The sequence below is a fragment of the Miniopterus natalensis genome, chromosome 5 (assembly GCF_054644295.1).
Source record: "Miniopterus natalensis isolate mMinNat1 chromosome 5, mMinNat1.hap1, whole genome shotgun sequence".
In the NCBI taxonomy this organism is placed as follows: domain Eukaryota; kingdom Metazoa; phylum Chordata; class Mammalia; order Chiroptera; family Miniopteridae; genus Miniopterus; species Miniopterus natalensis.
In genome coordinates, this window is record NC_142085.1 from 18,434,433 (window position 1) to 18,446,975 (window position 12,543).

At 41.8% G+C, this 12,543-nt stretch overlaps 1 protein-coding gene across 1 annotated transcript in view; it reads right to left on the reverse strand.

Moving 5' to 3' along the window:
• Nucleotides 1-2,003: 2,003 nt before the first annotated feature.
• Nucleotides 2,004-12,543, reverse strand: part of CYP39A1 (cytochrome P450 family 39 subfamily A member 1) — a 72,772-nt gene continuing 62,232 nt past the window's right edge. Inside the window, exons 11-12 of the mRNA XM_087817433.1 lie at nt 6,322-6,409; nt 2,004-3,008 (exon numbers count right to left, since the gene is read on the reverse strand). Of these exons, the coding sequence (XP_087673559.1) occupies nt 2,937-3,008; nt 6,322-6,409 (160 nt within the window). The 3' untranslated portion in view covers nt 2,004-2,936. The remainder of the gene's footprint in view (nt 3,009-6,321; nt 6,410-12,543) is intronic.

Genomic DNA, 12,543 nt, shown 5'->3' on the forward strand with positions numbered 1-12,543 from the left:
ATAAAATCAATGGGGAGTCTGCATGCACCGTGAAGCCACCACCACGGGCTTTCCTTTAGGTTCCTTGTATATAATCCTTCCCAGCATTCTAGGCCACTGGAAGACAAAGCTTAAACTTAGACCATTCCCTACTCAGCTAGTTCCTGTCTCCGCCAGAAGAGAAAATCCATACATCTGCCTTCCCCCATGGCCTGTTGGGTCTCTCATGACCAGGGCTATTTTTATGAAGGAACAGGTAGAACACTGCTCCGAAAAAGAGCCAATGTCTATTCACAGACAGAGCATGCTCTAGGACATCGCCAGGACTTACATTCGTTCAGCATTTACCTTTATATGCCCTTACTAAAAATATGCATTTTTATCAGGTATTTGTCTTCAAACAGTGAACAGTCCCCTCCCACATCTGCTAGGTTTCATTCTGGGCCAGTCTACTGCAGGTCCCACAAAGGAGAAGGGCCTGGAGGGCTTCTGGAGAAGCAACCCGAGGAGGAAGGAAACCGGTACACGTGAGCCTTTTCCCCTCCCCTTAGTGTGCAGGCTACACAACAAATGAGCTACTTTTCTTCCCCAAAGAGTTAAGAGAGAACCAAGAGTGTGGATTATGATGGTGAAGAGGTCAAAGGTGCTGTCTCTTGAGGGAAACATTTTTTTTTAGGAAGGGTGCAGTGCTGTTCAGGGTTAGGAGGACATGTTTTGGAGCCAGACTCCCCGGGTTCAAATCCTGCCTCAGCAACTTACTAGCTGTGTGACCTCAAGTAAGTCACCCCGTCTCTCTGAGCTCCACTTCTCTCATTTGTAAAATGGGGATAATACTAGAAACAAAACTAAAGCATTGGATTATAGTTAGAGTAACGTGGGTGGGTGAAATGATCTTGGCAAGGTTCCAGGCACATAGTAATTGCTCAAGTAATAAAGGTCCAAGTGTTGGTTTCTAGAAAGTAGTAGGCATTTTGTCAAAGAAACAAATAGCTTACACATAGACTTGTACCCTTGTCAGTTATAACCTATAGCCATTTATTAAAATACCAAAAAATAAGACCTTAAAATGAACAAAACCCTGTTTTTAAAATTTATCCAAGCCCAATATTTAACGGAGAAAGATGGAAACATTTATTCTAAAAACACTTTTGAAACAAAAGAGACTGTGCTAAGGAGAGCCAGGTGTCTTGGTCCACTCCCATCTGCAGACTCCGGCTGCTTCTTTTTTATTTGGTAGCCTGGAACCAAAGAGTTCCTGCATTTACTGACAGGACTGCAGAGCTCAATGGTGGTGCATTCTTTTCTAAAGTGCAGCAACTTGCCCGGCGGGTGTGGCTCAGCGGTTGAGCGTTGACCTAGGATCCAGGCGATCGGGGTCCGATTCCCGGTCAGGCACATGCCCGGGTTGCGGACTCCATCCCCAGTCAGGGGCGTGCAGGAGGGAGCCGATCAATGACTCTCTCATCATTGATCTTTCTATCTCTCTTTCTCTCCCTCACCCTTCCTCTCTCTGAAATCAATAAAGACATATTTAAAAAAATAAAATAAATAAAGTGCATCAACTTGACAGCTAACATTCATCCTAACCCAGCAACAATGAGATAAACACCAGCCACTAGTGGCTGCAAATTCAGCTGAAGTGTGTACTGGATGTGAATACAGTTTCACTGCGAGCCTTCCCCAAGAGCACACCTGCCGTATTTAGTGAATTTGCCAGATTACAGTCTGCAACTCTCAGGTCTGCTGGGGCCTCCTACACTTTCTTCAGCCCCTTCAGTTTCCAGACCCCTGAGCCTGCTAAACTGAGCTACAAGCTGCTAGCGAGGCTTCAAAAATCACTGTGTTAATCTGGAAGAGTGAATATACTCCAAAGTACTTAATTTTCTCCTGGGGAGTCATCTGCTCGTTGGTAGGAAATAGATGACTAAGCAATCATTATCAACGCCTCGAGATAATTCTAGCGCAGGAAGCAAATAATCCCGGGGACAGCATGCACTGCAAAGCTTACTTATTGTGAAATAAAGGAGGCAAGCAGCATTTTATTCAATATTGAAGGACAAATCATGACATCACTGATCACTCACTCTGTTATTATTGTCATATATTTCCCCTGAACATGACAGAATTTCTTTTCTGGATTTCAAAGTAAATATTTCAGGCATAAATCTCAAGTCATAGAGTCAAACATTGGTATTTGCCTTAACACATCATTATATTTGTGTTTCCATGCATTAACAAAAATATTATCTTAAACTGTGATTACAAACAGCTTGAGTCAAAAGAGTGCTTTCACCTTAATTAAAATACAAATCCATACATCAATCTACAAACACTTTTTCAATATACTTTATGGAGAAGGTACTGTCCCAGATGTGGCTGAGTGTAGAAATGAGTGTAAGACATGGTCCCTGTCTTTACAGGTCTTAGAAAGCTATCATTTTATTCCTACTTTTAACATCAGACATGTTTACAATAAAGAATATTAACAGAGCTTAAAAATGCCAATTGCTAATGAAGAATCATAGTAAGAAAAATAGACATTTCCAGAAATCATTATTTAATGTTTTTTGATGCTAGTCTTTCTCAAAACAGAAATTTAAGTATGTTACCTTCACAGTGAAGTAATGTACTAAGATTTTCATTCAAATGGCATGATTTCTGTTTTAAAGTTCTAATACAGTTTTGCATAAACCGAATTCCAACTTCTTAAGAAATGCCTCTTCTTTCCATCATTTAAACATTTTCTATAAACCATGTATTCAGGTCTTCATATCAGTGAGAGTGATGTCAGATTCTTGGTCCAAACACAGGTACCATTTGGAGATTTTCTTGAACTAAATACTAAAGCAAAGTTCAGCAGCACGTTTTAGTCGAGCTCGGGTCTAGGTGCTGCAGGCCAGCGGGTGAGGGGCAGTCACCTCTCCAGAAGGCCTGGCCCTCCCGAGCCCCAGAAGACGTCACTTTCTTTGTGTATATTCCACCCGGCATTGTCCTTCTGGCTGCTGGACGCCCACCAAATGTAGGGAACGCTAAAAGCAGAAATGAGGGAGAAATGTGGAAATTAAGAGACGGAACCAACAGCTGTAGACCTAAGGTTTATTCGGTTATACTTATCCCTAAAAGGCACAGAGTCCAGATTTGGAAGACTGGAAGTGTTTGCTTGATGAGCCTCATCGACTTGAACCTCCCATTCAAAGGACAGAAAAGATGGCAACCCCTTATTCTAATGGCAATCCCACCACAGTTTCACCTGCCACCCTCCCTTCACTGTGCCTGGCTAAAGAGGGTGCCACAAATAAGACTTCCTACATGCCTGGCCCCTAACTGTGACACCTCCTTTACAGTGGCTGGGTGAGACCTCTATGCCGCATTACAGATGTTTAAAAAGCAAACAGGCCCTGGCCGGTATGGCTCAGCTGGGTGAGCATGATCCCATGCACCAAAAGTTGGCAGGTTCAATTCCCTGTCAGGGCATGTGCCCAGTTGTGGGCTCCATCCCCGGTGAGAGGAGTGCAGGAGGCAGCCCATCAATATTTCTCTCTCTCTCCCTCTTCCTTCCTCTCTCTCTAAAAGTCAACAAAAAATCTTTTAAAAAAATAAAATTAAAATGAAAAGCAAACAAGGTGCTGATGGTCTGAATGAATCACTTTGACAGTATACCAAAGATAGTAACTTGCAAAAGGATATTTTGTGGGTTCCAAATGTTCTGATTTCTTTCTCTCTAGTTATGAGCAAGGAATGTGTATGGAGATGAGAGGAGGCCAGTTTACTGCAAATACAGAGGTGGCTGAGGCTTGGGAGCTTGAAAAAGAAAAGCTGCCTGTTCTGCCAACCTTGAGGGTTGAGGGGGACATGAGAAGTGAGGAAAGAAAAGATGGATTTAATTTAAGCCATCAGCCTGCCGTCAAGTGTGAGTGCAACAGGGCACGGAATGGGCTGCTTAGCAAGGAGACTCTTAGGGGGGTCGAGAGGATGAGTGCAGGGTTTCTGTGGACCCTATGAAATTCAGTCACAATTCTGTGTGTATGAAGAGGAGTGTGTTTTTCTAGAAGGGGAATCCAGGTTTTGTGAGATTTCCTATGGATCCACAGCCCCCCAAAAGGTAAAACAGAAAACAAAACAAAACAATAAAACCCAACAAACAAAATCCCACTGTATTAGCCAAGATGTGCTTGCTTTTGGGATCCAATCATGGACCCTGGGGAGCTCTGTAAATGTTCCCGTATTGTCTGGTTCTTAATGGGAGAGAACCTGAAAATCAATTGATTTCTTAAGATCTGAAGTAAAAGAAACACTGGTCTGTTGCAAAATTAAATTGAGGATTCTAGCATCTGATTTTTGCTACTGTGAAAAGTATGTTCCTATGGGGGAGCTGATTTTCAAGTCCAGTAATCTCTCTGCACTTGATAAAAAGAGTGCTCAGAACATGCCCTGGCAACCACGCCTTCCTATAACCTACAAGAACACGGTAATTTGAAGGTCATTTCCTACAGGTTTTTTTTTAAATATGATTTTATTGATTTCAGAGAGAGTAAGGGAGAGGGAGAGAGAGATAGAAACATCAATGATGAGAGATAGTCACCGATCGACTGCCTCCCACACACTCCCCACTGGGGATCCAGCTCACAACCAGGCCGCGTGCCCTGATGGGGAATTGAACCGTGATCTCCTGGATCATAGGTCGATACTCAACCTCTGAGCCACCCTGGCTGGGCCCCTGCAGTTTTTGATCACCTCATTTTACAACTTAGTATAACAGGCCCAATAATTACATAATTTTAATTGACCTTTCCTCTTTCTAGAATAAGAATTATGAAATAAAATGTCCTTTGGGATCATGAGAATTAACTTAGACTTGTACTTTTGACAAACTGAAACAGCATATATTTAAAAAAATGTTCTTAGCAGAATCAAAACAGAAATGGGATGTATGTAAAATAATACATTAAATACAACTAACAGAATTTTTAGCTAGGAAGGAATTGCTGGGAAAATCCTGCCTGGGGATCTGGTGACACTGATCTCAAGCATCAGGGTCATGTGGTTCTGACAAATGTTATCCTTCTGATCTGAAAAGGTGTTTCTGTTCCTTGCTGGTGGGAAAATAGTTGACATTGGGGCGAAATTGTGGCATCTAATTTAGGGGACCAGGGACCAGGATTTGGTGCCTATAAAGCCTGGCTCTGATCTTCATTTTGCCAAAAAAAATACAACACAAAAACCTGTACTCAGCTGTGAACCTTTGTGAAGGGTGTTTGATCCCCCTTTCATTGTAGGACTTTGAGAGCTCTTCATGACTAAGTTCCTTGTTCTCAAAATAGAAGCGCAAAAGAAATCAGGGGAAATGCTGAAAGGTGCACTTTTCTGAGTAATGCAATATTGTCTGTGCTGCTTATGCACTTACATAATTTCTATTGAAATGTCACCCAAGGGTTTTATTTATCTCTCCATACATTAGCCTTATGATATCAAGAGTAAACCAAAGCACAAAATGTTATGTGAATGACCCTGTGATTGCAATGCTTAATTTCTGAGTTTCACCCTCGTTTAAATAGCACCTTTTATGCAGAGTTTTCAAACTGACTTCCAAACATTTGTAGTTAAATTGCAGTTCCCCTTATTTCCTTAGACAGTGGTCCTCCAAGTGTGGTATCCAGACCAGCAGCATCAGCAGCACCAGAATTTGTTAGAAATGCAAATTTTTGAGCCTCTCCCTAGACTTAGCGGATCAGAAAACCTAGGGGTGGGGCCAGTTATTCTGTGTTCTAACAAGGCCCCCAGGGGATCCTGATGCTCCCACCAGTTTGAGAGCCGTTGGTCTCTAGAACAGAACTATGGAAAATGGAGGAGTTCGATGATTGGAATATTCACTGGTCAGAGGTTGGAAAGTCATGGCCTTTTCATTTTTGTTACCGTCTTTCCCACTGGGTTCGTTGCTTCCATGCTATTGCTTTCCAAATGGACCAAGGGCTACGACCTGTCTCCAAAACAGATGGTTCACTTTAGGACCCACAGGCATATCTTTCTAGGGAAAGCAGCCCAACACCAAGGCCATGCTTATTTAACCCAGGAAAGGGGGCTAACATTGGTAAATTCATTGAAGACATCCTAAGGCTAAGTGGTGGAAACACTGCTACTAGGTCCTGGTGTTGCGATGATGCAGCACAGAGGCTAGGTGTGGAATTAAGGGAGTTTCTTCCCAGTCTGCTTCCACGTTAGACACCTGTTAGGATCAGGCCTAAGGGAGGGAATCAGTAGCTCATCTCTAGTAATTAAAACCAAGAGGTGAGAGTTTATATCAAATTTGAAAGTCATACTATTCAAAATTCCAAAAGCACTTACCGGTTTTGGCAATGGGTCTAGAAGACGGCAGTCATAATAATAAAATAAGAAAATAATACACATCTCAATCTCTAACATCGCAAGCCACCTGGAAGAAAATATAAAATGGTTACTTGGTTATGAAAGTGCATAAATATTCTCCACCAATAGAGGACATCTAGAAAGTGGACATATTTCAGAGCAACTTTTCAATATATTTCAATATAAACTTTTACTGCTGAAAGAATAGAGAGAGAGCTTCCTCTTTTCTTCTACAGGCAGACCTCATTTTATTGGGCTCCCCTGTATTGCACTTCACAGATGCTGCGATTCTTACAAATTGAAGGCAAGACCCTCCACCAGCAAAAAGATGAGGATTCACTTTATTGCAGTGGCCTGGCACTGAACACGAATTATCTCTGAGGGGTGCCTGCATAAAACAGTCTACTCCACAGGGTAGTTGAGATGATTAAATTGCTTAAAAATGTACGTGACATGTTTCACCAGTACAAGCCCTTGATAAATGGAAGCCCGGGTCTCTCTTCTAAGTTTAGACCTATGCTTTCCAATATGGTGACCATTAGCCACATGTGGCTATTTAAATTTAAATAAATCAAGCAAAAAAAATATTTTTCAGTTCCTCAGCTGCACTGGCCATATTTCAAGAGCTCAATAGCCGTATGTATGTATTTAGAACATTTCCATGATCACAGAAAAGTCTACTGGACAGTCTGATCTAGAGCCTTATTGCCCACTGGAAATTATTGCCTAAATGTTCTGTACGCACCTCAAGTTCCCCATAAATTATGTACAAATACTACTGTGCTAGTTTATTGTCTACTTTGTAAGACACATACAAATATTAACTAAAAAAACTGAGAAAAATGTAAATGGAATTGTGTTATTTTTTTTCTTTCACTCCAGTGGGTTGTGTTGAGCTCTCTCTGCAGGTTATGCAAACCCTTTTAGAGGCCATAGCCCCTAATGGGTACGATTAGTCCAAGAGGTCAGGAAACCAGAAGTCATCACAGCCTCACTCCTCTCCATCGCCCTGCATATCCAGTTAAGCACTGAGACCATTTGTTGTATCTTCTAAATAATTCCCCAATCCCTCTCCTCAGCCCCTTGCCTGCAGTCTCTCCACTCCTCCCTCAGTGTGGTCCTTTATCATTTACTTCCTGCGTTTCTCAGACAGTTTGGCTTCCAGATAGGCCACTCTACTTTCAGTTTCACTTTTCTCCACTCTACCCTTCTCTCTACGACTGGAGTGAACTTCCTAAATCATAACTCTATCACTACCTGCTCATTACACACACACTCACAGAGAGGGATGCTTCCCATTTTCCTCCAAATGCTGTAAGAGAGCACGATCTGTCCTCTAGCCCAGCCGGCATGGCTCAGCGGTTGCGCACCAACCTACGATCCAGGAGATTGTGGTTCAATTCCCGTCAGGGCACATGTCCGTGTTTTGGGCTCGATCCCCAACAGGGGGCATGCAGGAGGCAGCTGATCAATGACTCTCATCATTGATGTTTCTCTCTCTCTCCCTCTCCTTCCTCTCTCTGAAATCAATAAAGATATATTTAAAAAACAAACAAACCTGTCCTCTGTTTCCCCAATAGCTTCTCTTTGAATCCCAGCTTTTGCCACACTGTATACCTGGTGGTCCCTGAATGGGAATGCTCCCTGTTGCAAGCTCTTTCCCTGTCTGAGGCTCAAGCCCCTTGGGAGGCAGTCCCTGGTCACTTGCCTCTGGGCTGAGGTGCCCTTCCTCTCCACTTCTGTGGCTCCCTGTGCACATCTCAGCCACAGCATCTCAGCCACAGCATCTACAGCACTGAGTTGTGGTTATTACTTATTTCTCCCCTACAGGAGGTATTGTATTGCTGGGCCTTAGCACAGTGCATAGTACACTACTGGTGCCTAATAATGTTAACTGAATAAATGAATAGATGATGGAAGGTGATTCCTTTTATAAAGCAGATTCAATTTCCTGCCCTTTTCTACCTTCTCCTGTGTTTTTGTGACACTTGATACATCCCTCAATCAACGTCCTTACCCTACAATCCTACTATATCCTACCATATTACAGTTAATCGTTTGTATGTCTGTTTCCCCTTACAGACTACAATCTTCACAAAAAGCAGAAACGACCTCTTATTTATCTTTGAATCCTCAATGTTTGTTGATCAAATGAGTAAACGAATGAATATGAATGATCTGATATTCATATCAGGTAATTAGATTTGTTTCCCACTGGTATTCTTGAAACATCTTGGCCATATTTTATTTCAAATGAAATCTGGAGCACTCCGGGTGTTGTTATAACCCACTTGGATACCACATCAATTCCTGATGAATATTTATGATGCAAATTTAACCCTATTTACTTGTAAATGCTAAAAATAATTTATTCCAACAGAGTATCAATGTCTGTGAAACAGAATGCACCCAATCTTCACCGATTCAAATAAAATTAAGCAGCAGTTCTAAGAAATAGCAATTTTGCTAATTTGTGTACAGGTTTAGAATTTCTCCCAACTACATTTTTGTCAAACTTCTTAAAAATTAGAACATCCACTTTTGCCCATGATGGAGAAACAGAAGTCAATGCTATTCTACACTCAAAAACTGGGCAAGGTTCACGGTATAGAATGAAAAGTCCCCAAAAGAAAGGGAGAAGTGAGGTGAGCCCAGCTTACTGCCTGTGGCAGTTTCCAGGCCGCAGGGCAAGGAGGAGAAAGCCCCCACAGACCTGAGAGTCTCACGAAATTAAGTAGACCGAGATCAAAGTGTGGACAAGTTAAAGGAACTAGAATTTTCAGGAATGAATATCAGGGGGGCGAAGTTCACAGGGAGAGCAAAAGTGCTCCAGAGAGCTACCCAGCCGGCTAAGTCCTGATCTCTGCAAGTGTGAGAGAAACTACTGAGGCTGCAGGAGGAAGATGAAAAAGGGAGTCAAAGAGCAAGAAGATGACTAAAGCCCAGATGTCACACAAGACGTAGAAGTCTGCGTTGCCTCAAGCTGGAGGGGAAAGATCTTGCAACACGTGGACCACTGGGTAGAGTCCTTAAAAGGTATCGCCTTTAAATGCCACCCTGGATTTACCTTAAAGCCTAAGAACAATAAAGGCTAAAACTAAAGGAATACAATAAAACCTCGTATCCACGACACCTAAAATTTATGTCTTGCACCTATTCGAAAATTACCAGGCCTGGAAGAAACAGGAAAATATGACACATAAGTAGAGAAAAATCATTCAAAAGAAACAGACCCAGAAGTGACAGATATTGGAAACACCAATTAAATCTACTCCACGTGTTCAAAAAGGTAGAAGCAGGATGAAGAGCGAAATGGAAAATATAAAAAATATCTAAGTTGAACTCCTAACAATGGCAATACAATATCTTCAATGAAAATATACTGCCAGCCAGGTGTGGCTCAGTGGTTGAGCATAGACCTAGCATCCAAGATATCGGGGTTTGGTTCCTAGTCAGGGCATATGCCTGGGTTGCGGGCTCGATCCCTATCAGGGGTGTGCAGGAGGCAGCCGATCAATGACGACTCTCACATCATTGATGTTTCTCTCTCTCTCCCTCTTCCTTTCTCTCTGAGATCAATAAAGGTATATTTAAAAAAAAAAGAAAGAAAAGAAAATATACTGGATGGACTTAAGAGAAGACACAGCAAAAGAAAAGATCGTGGAACTTAATGTAACAATGGAAAATATCCAAAATTAAGTATACAGATTAAAAAACTGAAAAAAGAAATGAACAGAGTATCAGTGACCTATAAAATAATTTCAAGCAGTCTAGCATACATGTGATTTGGAGATGCAGATAGATGGGCAGAAAAAAAATCTGAAGAAGTAATAGCTGAGAAATTTTCAAATTTGTAAAACTATAATTTACAGATCCAAGAGACTCAATGAACCTCAAGCAGAGTAAACATAATGCAAACCATGCCAATACAAATTACAATCAGATTGCTAAAAGCAAATAAACAAATAAAAACAGTGGTAAAAATATCTTAAAAGCAGCCAGAGAAAAAAAGACACAATAAATAAAGAAAAACAAAATTTAAAATGATCGTAGACTTCTCATCAGAAACCATGCGGTATAAAGAAAAAATACTAATATTGTTTTTTATAATGATGCATTACCTGCTACAAGAGAGGCCAATCTGGAAAATTTGGGGGTAAATATTTAATTTCCTTTTTATGCATTTAGATACCATCTCAAAAAAAAATATTATTTTGGGGAGATGTGTGAAAGAGAGAAAGAGAAAGATACTGGAATGACAGCCGACCATTCGGTCGACAATATGAAGAATAAACCTTTGGACACGTCTTAAGGGAACTGGACATGGTGAGCTATCATGGGCTGTTTTGAAAAGCTTGGGTTTCAAGGACAAGTGTGGACTGGACTGCTGAAAGCCCCCAGTGTTACTCAGACTTTGAGAAACGGACTCATGGAGGAAGGAAGATGGGTACTAGAGTGAAATGATCTCCTTCAGGGAGGGGCAAGGCTAAAATCAGGGCGTCTGCTAAATGCGGGCTATTTTGCGAAAGAGAAAAGCACATCCCAGTACACAGGAGTAAATGTCTGGGAATAGTGACTTTCTGTGAAGTGCTCAGCTGAAATACTTTTCTCCTGGACTTTGGGAAAATAAATAGTTTATGTACAATTTTAATATTTCCCTGCCTACGCCGTAATTTTTGTTACCTTAAAAATTTAGTCAAATCTGACACATTTACACTGTCTTGTCTGAAAGCTCAATATAAAGAGATGATAAAGTGACAGAAAGTGTGATGAGTTCATTCTCACCCATGCTGGAGACAGTGAGTGTGAAAGAAACAGCGTACCTGCCTTTCCTCCCTACTCTCCCCGGAAGAGAGCGACATCTACAGAACGGTGAAATGACACTTCGCTTACACAACAAGATAATGAGATCTTCGTTCATTCATTCAATAAATATTGAATATATAAATAAGTCCCCCATTCACTTACTCATTCGATACTTATTGAGTGTCTGTGTACTGAATATTCTTCCAAGTGCTGAAATTTCAGCAATACACAAAAGCAACACGGATGCTCTCATGAAGATTCAGCTCCAGTAGAGAGGTAGTGAGCAGGCGGTGAGCAAATAAACAAGAAATGCATACATCAAACAAGAGAATAAGTAACAGAATAATAAATAAGACAGGATACGGAGAAAGGGAGTGATGGAGGTAGGTGTGGGTTAAAATGTTTTAGATAAGGAAGGTCTCTGGTAAGGTGACACTTTAGCAGACTCTGGAATCAAGTAAGAGAGTTCGGCATGTGCATAGCTGGGTACAGTCTCCCATGCAGGGGGGTTAAAAAGAGCAAAAATCCAGAGGAAGGAAGGTGAGGGACAGCAGGAAGGCGAGAGTTGCTACAGATGAGCAGCAAAGGGGGGATGTCAGAGAAGTGCCCCAGACATATGGAGAGCCTGTGGGGCGTGTTAAAGACTTCATTGTATTCCCTGAGATGAGAAGCCAGCAGAGTTTTGAGTAAATTTGACTTAAATTGGAAAAGGAGCCTTCTGGCTGCTACATCAAGAATAAAATATAAGTGCTGTAGATGGAAGCTAGAAAGCTGACTAGAAAGCCATTACGATTTTCCTGACAACATTAAGTGGTGACAGGGACCAGGGTGATAGAACTAGTCGTGAGCCATGGTCAGAGGCTGAATATGCTCTGTAGGATGGGTTTGCATGATAGATGTGGAGACCCATAGTCAAAGATGACTCCAAGCTGTTGACCTGAGGAAATGCAAGGATACAGCTGCTATTTACCTCAGCAGCGGGGAAGACGGAAGGAAGAACAGGCTGATGAGTTGCCATATGAAGCTCAGGTTTGGACCTGGAAAGTAGACCTTGCTAAGGACAGTGCCCTGAAGACATCCACTGCAGATGTTGAGTGGAAGCAGAGTCATCATTATTCAGACAATTAGTTAAAGCCATGGGACAGGATGATATCACATGGGGAGGATGTTAAAGAGAAAACATAAGAAACCTGAGGAGAGGGCCCTGAGATACTTCAAAATTTGGAGGTCAGGAAGGCGAGGAAGACTGAGAAGAAAGGGCATGAGCCCCCCATCAAATGAAAGGGGTCAGGAGAACCAGCGTGTGAAAGTAAACATTCCAGTTCCCACCTACATCAAATGACCAGTTCCCAGGGCTTAGCTCCCTTCCTAGAAGTCAATCAGATGAGATCAATC